This window comes from Marmota monax, unplaced genomic scaffold (assembly GCF_021218885.2).
Source record: "Marmota monax isolate L192 unplaced genomic scaffold, Marmota_monax_Labrador192_F-V1.1 WCK01_AAM20220418_F8-fsc00361, whole genome shotgun sequence".
In the NCBI taxonomy this organism is placed as follows: Eukaryota; Metazoa; Chordata; class Mammalia; order Rodentia; family Sciuridae; genus Marmota; species Marmota monax.
This window is the reverse complement of record NW_026693580.1, coordinates 74,265-92,214: the sequence shown is the minus strand read 5'-3', so window position 1 is coordinate 92,214 and position 17,950 is coordinate 74,265. Positions and strand designations below refer to the sequence as shown.

At 36.9% G+C, this 17,950-nt stretch overlaps 1 protein-coding gene across 4 annotated transcripts in view; it reads right to left on the bottom strand.

Moving 5' to 3' along the window:
- Afg2a (AFG2 AAA ATPase homolog A) overlaps window positions 1-17,950 on the bottom strand; it is a 262,839-nt gene that overhangs the window by 237,435 nt on the left and 7,454 nt on the right. For all 4 annotated transcript variants that reach the window (XM_046459276.2, XM_058583966.1, XM_058583967.1 and 1 more), the window contains exons 4-9: window positions 15,698-15,756; window positions 14,069-14,713; window positions 12,609-12,738; window positions 11,631-11,687; window positions 10,310-10,433; window positions 8,155-8,410 (exon numbers count right to left, since the gene is read on the bottom strand). In XM_046459276.2, the coding sequence (XP_046315232.1) occupies window positions 8,155-8,410; window positions 10,310-10,433; window positions 11,631-11,687; window positions 12,609-12,738; window positions 14,069-14,713; window positions 15,698-15,756 (1,271 nt within the window). The remainder of the gene's footprint in view (window positions 1-8,154; window positions 8,411-10,309; window positions 10,434-11,630; window positions 11,688-12,608; window positions 12,739-14,068; window positions 14,714-15,697; window positions 15,757-17,950) is intronic.

Sequence of the window (17,950 nt, the reverse complement as noted above, 5' to 3'; positions counted from 1 at the left end):
CAATCATGACACACACATCAACTTAACTTGCATTCCTGCTGCTGTTGCTCTGCTGCAGCTACAGTGAACCCACATGGGTGGCAGGAAGGAGAAAACAGGTTTGCCTAGGAAGCATGAGGGTAACCACATTCAGCAAATCCCTCTGTCAAGGAGGCTACCCCAAAGCAGGTTGTATCTGTGCTTAGTCTGCATACTTTAATTTTTGTTTAAGTTGTAATTGGACACAATACCTTTATTTTATTTATTTATTTTTATGTGATGCTGAGAATCAAACCCAGGGCCTCGCACGTGCTAGACAAGTGCTACCACTGAGCTACAACCCTAGCCCCCACCCCGCCTTTCCTTTAATATTTATTTATTTATTTATTTTTTTAGTCGTACTGCATATTCTTATATATAGATGGGCAAAAAACTCCTAATGATCCAGAGTCAGTAAAAATCACTACGCTAGCAAGGTGGAGGATTCTATCAGATTTCTCTGATTTGCCTTCCATTAGGATAACCAAGAATACTTCATATCAGAAACATTGCCAAGATTGCCATATTATACATTAGATATAATTTTTTAAACTATGTTTAAACAGTACTCCAGAAGCAAGAGAAAAATGAAGTGACACCTATCAGAGTATGGCCTCTGCTCTCAGGCTCTATTTCTAAGCCTCTTAAAGAGGTTCTTAGATAGAATGTAACCCACTAAGCCAAGGAAATGAATTTAATAAGTGTTTGAATGACTTGCCCAGTGTCTCTCAACAAAGTAAAGCTAGCATCTGAATCAAGCATCCATCATAAGCTTTATAGTAAACCCCATTACTTCCATGGACTTGACTTTAAAATATTAAATTTTTACTCAGGAGGCTGAGGCACAAGAATCGGCAGTATGAGATTAGCCTACACAACACAGTAAGACTCAAAATAAAATTAAAAGGGCTAAGGATGTAGCTCAGTGGTAGAGTGCAGGCCTAGAATGAGCAAGCCCCAGGGTTTGATCTCCAGGACTGCTAAAATATAACAATAAGAAACAAATAAAATACTGAATTTTTACAGAATATTTTAATTCTAGTAAACAAGGTTGGCAGAATTTCTTTAATTTTAAAATGGGGGGAAATGTTAGAAACTAAGAAACTTTTATAAGAGATAGACTGCTAGGTAAATAGTAGATGCTCCAAAAATTCTTGTTAAAATAAGCTCATAGGGGTGTAAGGAAGGACTAAGAAGCTATAAATATCTCAGAAATCTAGATAAGATATAAAATTTTCCATCTCAAGAAAAGTTATAGTTATTAGGTTCAGTATTGTTACTAAACCCATTTAAGTGCCATAATGACAAAAATCATTGTTTAAATAAGAGTTTTAATTCTTCCTGTTCTGTAATGCTATCTTATCAAGGCCCAAGCATTTGATATGAACATGCTGAAATGATGTGTAATCAGCAAGGATGCTAAAGATAAATTCTTAGAGATGTCAAGCAAATACTTCCTTTCACTATAAACAAAATGACTGAGTCCACTCTTGAAGAAATCAAGCTCTATTTATATTCACTCTTCTGAAATGGCACAGACAGCCTTAGAAGGATAAGTTTATAATAAATCTCTATATTTGGAAAACACTGTTGCTAAGCATCTTCTAACATTCAACAGAGTTTATATAATTCATGTCACTGCTACATAATTAACATTTCATGTTTTTCCAAAAAAAATGTAGTATGCTTATCTATGCTGTTAATTTAAAACATTTTAAGTTTCAAGGGAATTAATAAAAGGCTATCCAACTAATTAATTAGAAAGGCAGGAGGAATACACACACAGACATTAAATGTCAGGATGTGTGAGAGTATCACTTGTAAACAGCCTGTCCCCTTGAGATAAAACATGTTAAAATGAAGCTGCTCTTTGCTTAAAAGATGAGCAAGAAAACACTAGGTTTTTGGACAAGTCACAACATATCAAACCACATTCCAGTTCAAAAATTAATTATGAAGGAAACATAACATTTGAAAATAAATCTAATACCCAACCATCAACATTGAGCATTATATCTGGTCAACCAACAGGAGAACCATGTTGACAGCATGTTCACATTTATTATGGGGGAAAAAGTCAAAAGGTAGAGAAAATACAATTATATTTGAAGAAGAGATTTAAAAAGTTGAGAATATGCACACTGTAAAAGATGCAGTTTCACAATGGAATATTACTCAGCATTAAAAGAGAATAAAATCATGGCACTTGCAGGTAAATGGATGGAGTTGGTGAATATCATGCTAAGTGAAGTTAGCCAATCCCAAAAAATCAAAGGCCAAATTTCTCTGATGTGGATGCTGATCCATAATGTGTGTGGGGGCGGGGAGGGCGGGGCGGTGGGTTGGAGGAACTTTGGATAGGACAAAGTGGATAGGGGATCAGGGAGTAGAAAAGATGGTGGAATGAGACAAACATTACCCCAGGTACAGGTATGATGACACAAAGGGTGTGAATCTAATTCACATACAACCAGAGAAATAAAAAATTGTGCTCCATTTGTGTATTATGAATCAAAAAGCATTCTGCTATCATGTATAACTAATTAGAACAAATGAATATTTTTTTTAAAAGATGCAGTGTCATTCTTACAAACTTGAAGAGTCTGAAAATCATCTATCCTCTAGAAAAGCATGCTCAATCTACATATATACCACTTGGATTTTATATTATTACCCCACCAACAATGACCTTTAGATTACAGAAACTGTCAGGAAACAGTTCTGCATGTTTTAGAATTCTGAATCTCTTTAGTTCCTATTAGTAGGTATCAGTGCCCAACTTTGGTTTAAAAGGCAGGGCTTCCACAGTAGTCCAGGAGAAGGGAAAACCATCAGAGACTACACAAAAAGCACAAAGAACACACAGGTCCACAAATCATAGGCAAGTAGATGTTCTAGGAAAAAACACATGTCCACATTTTAATTTGTATTCTGAATTGTTAATTCTTGTTTCCTTACTTGTGGCTTTCCTTTCTTTCAGAATTATTTGCCATTTTAAAATTTTATTGAGAATCATTATTCATAACTGCAAGGCAAATTTGAACACTCATTTTCTCCTTGAATGGGAATGATCCACAATATAGTTTGAAACAGTACATTACTATCACAGAAAGACTCTGTAGTCAGAGGACTACATTCCCTATATTTAATCCCGTTACTGAAGTCGGTTTCAGAGACTCTTCAAATACCAAGTAGCTGATTGGTCTAGATGGAACAGCAGCAGGGATGTCACCAGCAAGCTTCTTAAATTAAATGCAAATTATTGGGCCCCACCTGGATCTACTGAATCATTGAGCTAGAACCTAGAACTATAATTTTTTCAGTTTTTTCTTTTTCTTTTGGTATTGGGGAATTAACCCACTGACCCATATCCCCAGTCCTTTTTATTTTTTATTTGGAGACAGTATTTCACTAAGTTGCTTAGGGCCTCACTAAGTTGCTGAGGCTGGCTATGAACTAATAATCCTCTGGGTTTAGCCTTCTGAGCTGCTGGGATTACAGGTGTGCGCCTCTGCACCCAGCCAGAACTATGATTTAATAAGCTTCCAAGTGATTCTGATAGGTGTTTCAGTTGGATAACCATTCACCTAAATTAATGACTCAAATACCTGATCACATCAAGGGTAAGAGTGGCTGCTTCAAAATCATTCAGGAAACATAAATCCTGATTCCATTTTCCTACCTCCCTTACCTAAGTAAGTCTGCAATGGGAATGTGATGTAAATTCTCAGATAATAACCCAGATCCACTGAATCAGAAACTCTGGGGGTGCTCAGCAATCTGTTTCAGTACAGCTGATTCTGATATGCTCCAAGTGATCCATCCTGAATGAAGGACATGTCAAATAACCCTTCCCTGTGAGGAAGAATGAATAACAGAGACAGAATGCACTTACGACAGCCAGAGACAGATTTCCTAGAGATGGAGTCTTACTGTCCCAACTCATGAACTTGGTGTTGGTGCCTTAACCACCCAGACATGCCAGTGGGCATGCTCCAGCATTCCACCAAGGCACAGCAAACCAGGAAGCAAAGGAAATGTCTCCTGAAAAGCCCTTACTTCAAACAGAATGTGGTTAAGTCTAGAGGCAGAGCCAAAGCTGAGAAATCTATTAGTGAGAACACAAAATCAAACTGGAAATGTTCAGGAAAATCACAGACATTTTTAAAGGTGCCTCACTGTCCCACCTTTTTGGGATTACCAAGCACTCAGAACCTGTTCTACAAAAGTCCAGTCCAGGGACGGAGGAAAGGTCACAGGTAGGAAAGTAGCCAATTTAGCCAGGACAAACTCAGCAAGTAACTTGGGTATTTCTATTATCTTTTCCCTTCCTCTTGACTTATTATTTCTATCCTCTTCCCCCTTTTTATTTTGTTCATTTCTTTGTTTTTCCTTAAGTCCAGGGAATGCCATAGCCATAAGGGCACTAAAATATCATGTGCCCTAACCCTTCTATTTACAAGTAGAGAAAACTAAAGCTCAGATAAGGCACAGAACTTGCCTAAGATCACGAACCTCATTTTAAAAGCAAATTTGTCCAACCCTACCTCAAAACTACTTCTCCACTGTATCATCCTGCCCTTGGGAAAAATTCCTTGAAAATCATCCCGACACACTATTCTCAAATTTTCTCTGCTATAAAATTAAGTGAATAATATTAATAACTCTACACACACTAGTATTCAAGAGCACACACAAAAATCACATATATTTTCCCTTATGGACACTATACCGCCAATCTTTCTAAAGACTACTTTTTCACAGTCTGAATCATTGCTAGACTGTGGGAAATGATTAGTTTACAGAAAAGAAGACAGAAAATAAGAAAATAGCTCAATATTATCTCCTTTATAAACTGAGTCTATCCTTAGTTTTGCAGGCTAATATTAAATCTTAAAGCCCTACACCACTTTGAAAAAATGCTTTATTTTTTAATTTGGATAAAGAACACAGGTTTGAAGATGATTTGGGATTAAATTCCAACGCTGCCACACACTAGCTGTGAGATCTCTGAGTCTGAATGTTTTCCCTTTCATACCTTCTCACTCACCTGCCCATAAACTACCTTTTTTTAACTTCTTCTCAGAAGTCATTTTTTTCTATTAACCCCAGGAATTCCTTTTCCACTGAAAATGTCAATACGTTTTTCATACTTTTATGAGTATTCATTACTGTATTAGTAGATGATCACGAATCTCTTTTCTTCATCGAACTGTTTTCTGGAAAGCAAGAATCCCAGAGTTTTCTATAGTGTATAAAATCTACTAGAAAGTCAAAACTTATCTGATAAAGATTTTGAAGATTGAATCCCTGCCTAGATGCCATGGGAAGGTCCAAAGCAACAGTAATTCAGACTCTTCGGGATCACCTAACAGAATTAAAAAAGCAAGGTAGCTGGGCTAGGGCTGTGGCTCAGTGGTAGAGTGCTTGCCTAGCACATATGAGGCACTGGGTTCGATCCCCAGCACCACATTTAAAAAAAAAAAAAAAAAACCTAAATAAAGGTATTATGTCCATCTACAATTTAAAAAAAAAAATTAAAAAAAAAAAAAAAAAAAAAGAGCAAAGCAGCCTACTGACACATCTGTGACTTAACCCAGGCCCACCCCTCCCCAGGAAGCTAGCAGCACAGAAGCTGGACAGATGGGGTCTAGTCCTATACCATAATGTGATAATGTGCTGAAGAAAATGTTAACATTCACCTAGGTAATCTATACTGCCTATAGTTTCCACAGCTATTAATCCTCTAGCCTGGAATTGTGGTAATAATCAAGAAGAGTGAAATACAATTGATTTTCTCCATTTTAAGAGTAAGAATTCAAAAATTCCTAAATATCTCTCCCAAGTTTTCTTTTCCTACCTGTCTTCTTTAACCACTTTTCATAAACCCATCAGTCCAAATTAAAAGACTGAAAGGACTAATGGACAGGTCTTCAAAGCCAGTAACATATAGACAACTATGAATCAAAAAAAAAAAAAGTTACTGAATTTCTGAAACGACAGCTCTAAAATAAACAGGTCTCCAATTCAAGAATTTAATGTCTTCCATCACTGTAAGAATTAGATATTCTTTAAAACACCTTATGGGAAAAACAGAATACTACAACTGGAAAAAATGCCTAACTTTGTGAGGCCCTCAGCAACTTGGCGAGACCTTGTCTCAAAATAAAAAATAAAAAGGCTTGTGGTTATGGCTCAGTGGTTAAGTGTCCCTGGGTTCAATCCCCAATACAAAAAAAAAAAAAAAAAATTCCTTCAAAGCATAAAAGGACTTAAAAATATATGCCAACACAGAGAAAAGAACGTATTTAAGGAGTATAGATTACTGGCTCAGTATGTGCCCTGCCTTTAAAAGTCAGCAGAAAATAAACAGCCTTTCCAAACCAACAAAAACTATCATATTTTTTTTCAACAAATTCTTACTTACTGGATCAAATACTGAATATTTCAACAACTTATTAAAACTGTCACAATTTTGGTAAAGGACCCTTAGGTTCAATCCTCAGTACCATGCCAAAAAAATAAAAAATAAACTGTCCTGAATTTTCCATAATGAAAATTACTCTGAAAAACTGCAAACACAGGGGTGCTGTGTTTGCCACCCCACCTCTTAGGATTCTGCCCCCACTGAAGTAGAGGTACTGATGGGGCAGCTTTGGGGTCTCCACACCAGGGAGAGCTGCAGGGTGCGGGGGAACTGTTTATGGAAGGGCTAGAGAACCCAGTCTGTGCCGTTCTCCACTCTCCACCCAAGTAACCTGTCAGCTGTTGGCTGCCTCCAGCTGGACAGAACTCCCCCCAGGACTGTCTCTGGGTCACGCCCCTTCCTGTTCTACAGGCTGCCCACCCCTAGTCCCAGACCCCTCAGGGCAGCCCCACACTCTGGTCTCCTGGAGTCCCAGGGTAGAGTGAGCCAACGAAGGAGTCCATGTCTGAGGAGGGAAGAGCCTCGGCCCTACCTGTCTCTAGGCTTTGGGGAAGTCCAGGGTGCTAGCTGTGGCCAGCCCTGCAAAGGCAGCTTTGGCCACCCGAGGGTCCCTGGACTAAGAATAAGCTAGAGTCAAGTGGATGAATAGCCACCTCATATACCAGTGCTATTCATGGGAAGGAGGGAGCAGGAATCCCCTGATTCCAAGCCCAAGCCACATCAACTGAGGCCTGGCCTTTCCCCTGCTCATTGCTTGTGAGGACCCCAGCTGTCTGCAAGGTCTTCCTGCCCCATGGACCCTATAGCCTGATGCCCGCCTCACCCTAGCCAGGACCCCTTTCTGGTGCTCACCTAGGACATCTATCCTAGAAATTCTGGGTTTACTTTTCTGATTTAAGAAAACAAAATGTCATGGCATTAAGTTTAAAAAAAAAAAAAACTGTGCAAACATTAAAAGGTCTTAAAACTTCCAAAAGTAACTACAGTTATTCCATGGTCAAGTTCTTAAGTAGGCAACTAATAACAACCCTGAAACACTGTTAAAGGTAAATACACTCTATAGCATAGACTTTTTGAGTACTTTTTCAGCACTTCAACATATACTAAGCTGCTCAACGAAAACTGTGATCTTCCTGTAGACATATTTACCTAATTTCCACAGCACAATATCAATGAATACTGTCATCATCCATCCTACCACCTGTGCAGCTGGTGATATATGTGTGTACATACATGTATGTGCACGCATACTCAGAAAAAATCTTGAAGGATATATACCATAAAAGTAGTGATCTTTAGGAGGAATAAAAGTAATTTCCATTCATTTTATAGTCTTCTGAATCATTATGTTTTTCCAATAAACATACTTTATGATTAGAAAAAAAATTATTTCCATTAAGCAATGAGTGAGATATGCTGAGGAAAGTGGCACATACCCGTAATTCCAGCAACTCAGGAGGCTAAGGCAGGAGGATAACTAGTTCAAGACCAGTCTCAGCAATATCATGAACCCCTCAGCAATTCAGCAAGGCCCTGTCTCAAAGTAAATAAGATAAATAAAAAGGGCTAGGGATATATAGTTCAGTGGTAAAGCACCCTTGGGTTCAATTCCCAGTACAAAAAAAAATAAAAAGTGAAAGGTAAATGATCAGCGTGTGAACCAGAGGAAAGCCCACAGGCACAGACGCCACACTGCCAAACACTCTCACCTGCCTCATTGCACAAGGCTTTCAGGTCAGCTCCAACATAGCCGTGAGCACTGTTTGCCAGCTGGAGCAGTTCAGCTTCAGTGAGCAAATGGGGAACCCTTTGAAGCAGCTTCTGGAGAATATCCAGCCGGTCCTGAGAATTAGGAACTCCAATCTCAATCTCTTTATCAAATCGTCCAGGTCTTCGGAGTGCAGCATCTAATGCTTGAGGGCGATTTGTGGCCCCAAGTACTAACACCTGTCCTTCACTTCCTTCCTAACAAAATAAAATAAAAATAAGTTGCATAATTTTCTAAAACTTGAAAATATATATATATATATGGAGATAGACACTGGCTACATAGATAAGAATGAATAGAACCATCCAGACTATTAAGTCTTAACTTTAGGTCCTGTAACCTATTTATTATTTGTAATAGATTTGTTATACTTTTATTCCACATTTTTCAAAGTTCAGTCTAAATCCTTCTTCCCCTAGAAAGCTTTCCAACACTTACCTCTCCATCAATTAAAGGATGTTTCTCTGACTTCTATCATCTTAACCACATCATTATCATAAATAATTGAATTAAATTACATGTTTCATTTAATTGTTTTAATTAAATAATTTTCCCTACTTGGAAAAAAAGATGATGAACTGATGTTACTCAAAGAGAACAAGGCTCCATTAGGAAGTCTTCCTTATATACAAACTGTTTTCTTTTTTATAATAATAAATTTTTAACTTTCTGAAAATACAGACAATAATACAACTAATAACAGACACCCTTGAATACATAAGGATTTTTACTCTGAAACTGAAATTAAGAACAACTTATAAAGAACTATAATCATGATCAGGCACCCGTAGGTATTACCCAACATTTTACTTAGATGGTCATTTCAACAAAGACCAGCGTAAGTGGAATGTGATTTACATAAAACTCAAACCTCATCAATTATTCTAAATGTGCCAACAGAAAATAAACCATGTGAATTCATGAATCATGAATTTAAGAGTACAAATATTTTCATACTATAACATCAGTGTGGTACTTCCAGTAGTGTCCAAAAGCAAGAACATCAGTGCAGTCGGCTTATTCCACAGCAGAGAAGAAGGGGCAGCAGAAAGACCCTGCAACTGAGATCCTTCCACATGGGGCCTGCCAGTGGATTCACTCCTCCCCTGGTTCCCTCTAATTATAATACAGCTCTCTACATTTGCCATGAGGGTGAAATTACAGTCAACCATAAACAAAGAGAGTTGGTGTACTTAATAGTGATGTCCAACTGACCAAATACCAAGCATTCACATTATTACCACATGTTCAGTTTCTACCAGTAAGCAGTAAAAACCTTTTAATTATCCACTTATTTAATATGCACCAAGAAGAGCAGGATCTACGTAATTTCTAAAACTTCTTTTGGCTTTAACATATCATGATTCTAAAAACTTTAGTTATTTATACTCTGGCCCAAGAAGTACATTTTTCTGAGCTGAGCATGGTGGTGCACACCTTTAATCCCAGAGACTCAGGGAAGCTAAGGCAGGAGGATTGCAAGTTCAAGGCCTGCCTCAGCAACTTAGGAAGATCCTGTTGCAAAATTAAAAATTAAAAAAAAATGTAACTCAGTGGTACATCCCTAGGTTCAATCCCTGGTACCAAAAACAAAAGCCCAAAGATATACATTTTTCTGGTTAACAGATATCAGAACTCAGAGAATTTTTCTTCATTCCTGTTCTGAATTAGTCCTTCCTTGTTTTCATTAATACAAGAGTATATACCCCATCACGGAATCCAGTGATCAGAGTAAATGCTTTCTGTCCATTATTTTCTCATCCCTTTTACTTGTCTGAAAGAGTTTTTACATAAATAAGATGACTTACTCATGAAATTTCTAAATAAAATACCCTAAAATTTAATGCTGAATCTTCCTTATTGATTTTTGCCTCAGGTTAATACCACCTATCACAAAAAAAAAAAAAAAAAAACTATCACAGTATGTTATTTTATATGTTAGAAAACATGTCAAGTTACATTGTCCTAGAAATTTCCAAGTAATCTACTGAAGCTAGTTACTATGCTAGATACATTTCCCTTATCCTGGAATACCCAAAGACCCAGAACATGCACTTTTGCTTCCCACACAGGATCAGTACTAGTACTGTACTCACTGAGCCAATGCCATCCATCAATGTTAAGAGTGAAGCCACAACTCTTTTTTCCACCTCATTCTGAGCTCCTTCTCTTTTAGGGCAAAGCGCATCTAGTTCATCAATAAAAATAATTGAAGGGTGCCTAAAAACAAACACATAATACGAAATCTCTAATTCACATTTAATTTTTAATTTTAGTTTCAATTTTTTAACTGAAATGCAACATGTCAAATTTAGAATTTAATAATACTTATAGATAAAAGCATTAGAAAGTGAAGATGCTTAACTTCAGCCGATTTAACTTATCAACTCACATTCTAGTCTACTGCCTTGGTTACAAGGCAGAGTACTGGGAAGAGCCTACTGCTCCTGAGGTGAGCATCTATACCCAGGCAGAACTCTCCCACAAATGCCTACTAAATTGTTATATGACTAGATCAATTCAGAAGCTGAGGACAGAGATACTGTCCCTTGGGAGTAGGTCTAAAGCCCAAAGGACATAAACTAGAATGCCCTCTTGTTTTTGTTAAACGACGTAAACAATACTTTCAAGATGACCAATTCTGCCATAAAAAGACATGAATTCTCTTACAAAAGGAAACCCCAACTACCATTAACCTAATAACAAATACATAAAAAATAAGGTAAACCATCTTCTCAAATTTTCAGTAGTAGGACGATAAAATTCTTATTTTATCTCTAACACTGGAAGAAAGCACTTTAAAATAGCAGTTCTTTAAATAAAAAGCAGTAATATGATGTTAACTATCCAAACAATGGTAGAAATACAGCCATGTTAAGAACAATATTACATCAGACCAAGTTACTGACAATATTCTAATACTGAAATTTAACAATGTAACCTAAACTCAGGAATACTATGGTAATTTTTTAAAGAGCACAAGGTTTGTCCCTCGGAAGGAATTTATAAGAGAACTAAGCTCTAAGCATACTTTGAAAATAGAGTCTATTAAAATAATTAAATGTAGGTACACTCTAAAGGAATTCAGAGATTTATTTGCTTACTGACTCAGCAAAAAATGCTGTTTTAATTCTTCTACTTTCTATAGTTTAATTACCAATTTATCAAACTTCCAAAACAATATTAGAAATAGACGAAACAGAATTTCATTAAGTCTACAATCTATTCCTAGAACTACTACTATTTTTTGTGTTACTCTCATGCTTTGTGTAAGATACTACTACTTCACTTTAATGGAGCTTTGACTATTAATTCCAAAACCTCAAAAACTACTGTCATGTATATCTAAAAAGAACAAAAGCAAAACATCAAACAAACAAAAAAATGTGCTTCCCCCATAAAATAAAAAAACAATACCGTAGAGTGGCTTCAGCAAATATATAACGTAACTTTGCTTCGGTCTCACCATAGAATCTGTAACAAATAACAAATATTTTTTAAGGACCATTTATTTATTTTTTAATCTTGGTATATAAAAGCTAATCTGACTTTTTAAACAGTTCTAGAATAAGCACTTTCAACATTTATTTTCCAAATTTAATTTTTATACATTAGTGTTAAAATGCAAACCAGGTATGGTGACACACACCTATAATCCCAGCAACTCAGGAGACTGAGGCAGGAGGATCAGGAATTTGAAGTCAGCCTAGCAATTTAGCAAGACCCTGTCTCAAAATAAAAAATAAATGGACTGGGGATGTAGCTCAGTTGTAAAGCACCCTAGGTTCAATCCTCAGTACATATGTGTGTACATGCATGTGTATGGATCTATATATATGAATATATTTATATCCTATATACCTGTATGTGTGTGTGTATGTGTGTGTATGTATATATATATATATATATATATACACACACAAATTTAAAATATTCCAAGGTATGTATTATCCAGAGAGAATATCATGCTGTCACTTCTTTTTTTTGGTACCAGAATTTGAACCCAGAGCACTTACAACTAAGCCACATCTCCAGCCCTTTTTATTTTTTATTTCAACAGGTCTTGCGTAGTTGCTTAGGGCCTCTCCAAAGTTTCTGAAACTGGCTTTGAACTTGCGATCCTCCTGCTTCAGCCTCCAGAACCAGTAAGATTATAAGTTTGTCCACTGCGCCCCGTCCATGCTGCCATTTTTTTTAATATTTATTTTTTAGTTGTAGAAGACACAGTACTTTATTAATTAATTAATTTATTTATTTATTTTTACGTGGTGCTGAGGATCGAACCCAGGGCCTCACATGAGCCACAACCCCAGCCCCATGCTGCCACTTTTAAAGGCTACCTTGAAGAAGTATATTTAGTAATATTAAATTTACTTTGTCAAGTCATGCACCTACTTGCTTATAATTTCAGGACCATTAATTACAGAAACATAGGCTCCAACTTCATTAGCAATAGCCCTGGCAATCATTGTCTTCCCAGTACCTGGAGGGCCATAGAGTAACACTCCTCTAGGAGCTGGAATTCCTACGAGAAAAAAATGAACACTGAATTCAGCTCCACTAAGACTCTCATGAAGACTGTCATACTACTTCAAACACAGGTTACAAATGCAAATTTATCATGCATCACAAAATTAAAATAAGAGTCAGGCCTCCTCCCACTCCCTCAGAAAGATGTATTAACTGTACCAAATACCTATCACCACAATGATCTCTCTCTTCTCTATAGACCACAAAGCATAGGAAGTATGCTGGTAGAAAACTGCACACACACTGCCAAGCCTTATCTCGCACAGCACAGTTCAATGACCAAAAATAAAATCAAACATGCACACACAAAAGCAAGCCACCAATACCGATTTCCTTCCTATTACCTTGGAGAGGCTAAACATTACTAGCAAAATATAAAACCAAAAGTTTGGTTGTGGTTTTTGGTTTTTTGTTTTTGTACTAGGGACTGAATCCAGGAGTGCTTCATCACTGACCTACATCCCCAGTCTTTTTTTTTTTTTTTGCAGGGGTGGGGTACCAGGGATTGAATTCAGGGGCACTCGACCACTGAGCCACATCCCCAGCCCTATTTTGTATTTTATTTAGAGACAGGGTCTTACTGAGTTGCTCAGGGCCTCGCTTTTGCTGAAGCTGGCTTTGAACTCTGGATCTTCCTGCCTCAGCCTCCTGAGCTTCTGGGATTACAGGCACTTATCACCGCATCCAGCTCTATTTTTTTTACTTTGAGACAGTTTCACTAAATTACTGAGACAGGTCTCAAATCTGTGATCCTCCTGCCTCAGCCACACCAGTAGCAGCATGTGCCACCACACTGGGGTCCACGGGTCAATTTTAAACATAAAAATTCATAAAAAGGAATAAACAGAGATAGCATGCACAAATACATACAAAGGATCCGTTAGAAACCAGAAAGAGGCACCTGAGTTTGCCAGGAGTCAAGTCACTAGCTTAATTTGCTACAACCTTTAACTAATTGTCTCAATGCAATGAAATCAGCACACAGTTACATTTCCTAACAAAGAAATTTTATCCCACCTATATGAATATAGTTTATTTCTTTCACCTTTACAGCTGGTCTAGCACAACAAGATACTTATTATAGATCCAACACAAGCAACTGTTATATGCTATTAGAAGAGACAAGGCTGTCACTAACACATATCACAGCCCAGGGACCAAAGCATAGAGACTGGTTCAGTGTATGGTATCTCCTAAGGCACCTCTTATCAGAATGAACTAAGACAGGCAGAGAGAGAGAACATTCAGTAGATAACTGGAATCAGCCAACTACTTTTCAGTTTGAATTTAACACTTCTAGGTACAATAAACTGAAGATATCATACCATAACTCTTGAAAAGTTCAGGCTGTTTGAGAGGCAGTTCAATTATTTCTCTAATTGCTTTCAGCTGACTGCTTAAACCTCCTATCATGTCGTACGTTACTTTAAATGGGTTATCTTGCTCCTTTGAATTTGTACAACTCTTTGTAAGATTGATTCTTGTTGTGGAAGAAATAAAATAAAAAGTATCAGTATTGCACTTCCCTCCAGTGTTGGATGATTTTAGCAGTCTCTCTTCATTGATAACCTGCTTATTTCCTTCTCTGGAAGACTCAAAACTACATTTAAGAGCTGTGCTTCCCTCTAGCTCAAGTCCACTGCCATCCCCAAAGTTCTGTGTAATATCCAGCGAAATGTCATTCGCTTTATTTATAAATTTGTCATCAACAGGTTTACAAGGAGTACTTCTCGATGCTGGGCTCTGGGGCTCATCCAGATGTAACTGACTTAGCTGGAAGGACATATCCAGGTTACTGTTTTCCATGCTGGATTGTTCAAAGGTCATTCCCTGTGCACTAGTGTCAGAGTCACTCTGAGGCCTTCCCAATACCATGCCATCTGCCCCTTTCACTTGCAAAACTTGTAACTTGCAAAGTCGTCCATAGAAGGTACAATACAGAAAGTTGCCTGGTAAAACAATCTTGCCATCTGGAAAACAATTCAACAAATACACCACGTTAACAAAATTTTTCACCCATTCAATGCTTTAATAGCAACTTATTGGCTATTAACAAAACTATCTGACCAAAAAGACTCAATCAAAACTGGAGTATCAATAAAGTCACTTTTGTCATGAAAAAGAAAAGACCTAGGGGCTGGGGTTGTAGCTCAGTGGTAAAGTGCTTGCCTAGCATGAGTGAGGTACTGAGTTTAGTTGTCAGCTCCACATATAATAGAATAAAGGTCCATCTGCAAATTTAAAAAATATATATATATTTTTAAAAAGTTACACATTTAAAAAAAGAGAGAGAGGCCTAGTCAGGTGTGGTGGTACACACCTATAATCCCAGCTACTGTGAAAGCTGAGGCAGAAAGATCACAAGAATGAGATCAGCCTGGGCAACTTAATGCTGACCCTGTTGCCAAAAAAAAAAAAAAAAAAAAAAAAAATCCTGGAGAGGTAAGATCAGTGGTAGAACACCTGCCTACCCTGTATGAGATTCTGGGTTCAATTCCCAGCACTGAAGAAAATAAAAAGGAAAGAAAAAAAAAAAAAAAAAAAAGCTGAGAGCTTAATATTCCCTTATGACATACTGACAGCACCAGCTGGAAACAGAAAAGATGACTCTTTCAAACTCTCTACACACCAGGATCTGAGATCCCATCAACAGCCAGAAGTCCACGTGCCTTGAGAGGCAGTTCAATTATTTCTCTAATTGCTTTCAGCTGGGTTAAAGCCTTGGTCCTAAGCCTGAGCCTGTCCACAAACAAGCCATTTGATTTTTCCAGTGCTGAATCCATTTACTGAGAAAAGTTAGACATCCCCTGCTTCAAAAGGATGTTACTTCATTAAGGGAATATTCTCTAAGCTATTTGGAAGGAAACTACTATATCTGTAAGACCTCAAAAAACACTATTTGCTGTAGCATTGCACTTAAAATTTAAGAAAACAATTTAAAATATTAGTCTCACCCAGTTTTCTCAGAATACAAGAAGTCAGTTCCTCTTCATTAATTTCCCTATCTTTGTCACTATAAAGAGGGGAGAGGGACAAAAATCAGCATTAGGTATACCAGAAACTAAACTGGAATAAAATGACATTTACACAGTTGTATTATAAAACTCATCAAAATAATTTATTTGCAACCTGAAAAATGAATGATTCATACAATTTTGGAATAACTTAAAATTTTCAGACACTTCCTACAGCAGAAAAATATTTGCAATTTGGTACCTTAGTGAAAAACCACTGTTCTTCAAAATATAATATTCTATCCATTAGGGCATCATGAGAACATTTTAGTCAGTCCCATCAAGCACTTTTTTATTAGAATAAATGTCAGAGAACACTGCACACAGGGTAAATGCTTTGTAAAACATTAATTTATTACATACACATATATGCACACACATACAAACATATCTACATACACACACACACACACACATATATATATATAAATTCACGTGTGCATAACTTCTTGGAGGGTATATGATAATCCATAATAACATCTCTGTGTGTGTGAGCACTCACACCACAAACATGAAAAACACCAGCTTAAACTACCTACTCCTTTCTTGCACTTGCCTACCTTGGAAAAAGGCTTTTATTCACAGCCAATTTCATCCCTATTTATAAATTACCTGTTCAAGAAAATTAAATCCTGTAAGTACATTACCTGAAGAGAGAAAAGTGAGTAATGACTACAATGAAAATTTATTCTGGAGTAAGGACATGCCTGAGGAAAAAATGAGACCTCCTTCTTTCTATTGATAAAGGTGTCCACAGGTGTCTTCCTACTTGTTCAAATGCAAGAAGTAGGCACATCTGAATAGTGCTGCACTTGCAAAGAAGCCTTCTCTTGGAGAGTTTTCAAAACATTAGCATTTTCTTCTTCCTCCATGCATAAGCACTACAGGAGACCAACAGCTGTCCAGCTCTGCTGGACAATCTTCCCCTCCTCTTTTGTAACATAAGGAAAACAGACTCTTACCAGAATGAGGTTTCTTGTTTTTTTTAAGGATTTAAGATGGCAATCTATGTAAATATGCACATACTTGTACATACTTACCCCCAGGAACAGTGCACAAGGAGACTTCAACAGAACATAACTACTACAAAAATAATGAGAACTGACGACATAATTACACGCAAAAGGGAACACGGGGAAGTTTTCATGAATTAAATAGTTGTGTAAACTAATAAGAAAATTATATCCTTAAATGCTTAAATTTATTTGTTTATAAAACTTTGAACCAAGTTATTTTATTTATTAAACTCTAAATAGAATGTCTTCACAAAATATATATTTGTGTGTGTGTGTGTGTGTGTGTGTATGTATGAAAACAGTAAAAGTACCTAAATAACCAATTTTGCTTTTATAATAGAATGGGTGCAGATAAAATTATTTCCACCAGAAGGAGCTCCAACATTACTAATGTGATTTTTCAGTTGCAACTAAAAATATAAGTAGATTCAAATTACTGATTTTCCTAACTGAAAACTAACTTTCTTGTCTATACACTGAAGCCTCATTTGAAATGTAAGATTTTTTAAAATAAAATTTTATAGACCAACATTCCATTGAAAATATGTACAGTCCTCTATAATAGGCTCACATTATTCACCTAAGACTGCTGCCCTCAAGAGGTCAGACCAGGTAGTAGATCACAATCAAGGCTAATTCCAGTCAACTGATTACTTCTGCATGGAGCACCTTTTTAAGACATGATCTGATGATTAATCTGCTTTAAGCTGAGCAGCAACAACAACTATCCTACGAAGTATCAGGCAAGTTAATTCCCCTCATGGAGCCCATTTCCTAACCTATTAAAATGGGATAAATAAGGATACTTTTCAAGGTGTTAAGTGAGGTAAGTGTGAGCATGTGTTTGCAATATACACGAAGCATCTAGTATAAAGCTGGTGCTCAACATATACTGTTTTTTCTCTCTGATTTTTTAATGTTCACTAAACTTATTATAGGCTTTGAGAATGTTTTATTTTTAAAGGAAAAAAATGTGCCAAAACGCAAGCTCAGAAGTTAATAGAAGCCTGTAATCCTAGCAGCTCGGGAGACTGAGGCAAGACAATAACAAATTCAAAATCAGCCTCGGCACTTAGCAAGCCCCTAAGCAACTTATCAACACCCTGTGTTAAAATTAAAAAATAAACCAGGGTGGGGATGTAGCTCAGTGGTTAAGTGGCCAAGGTTCAATTCCTAG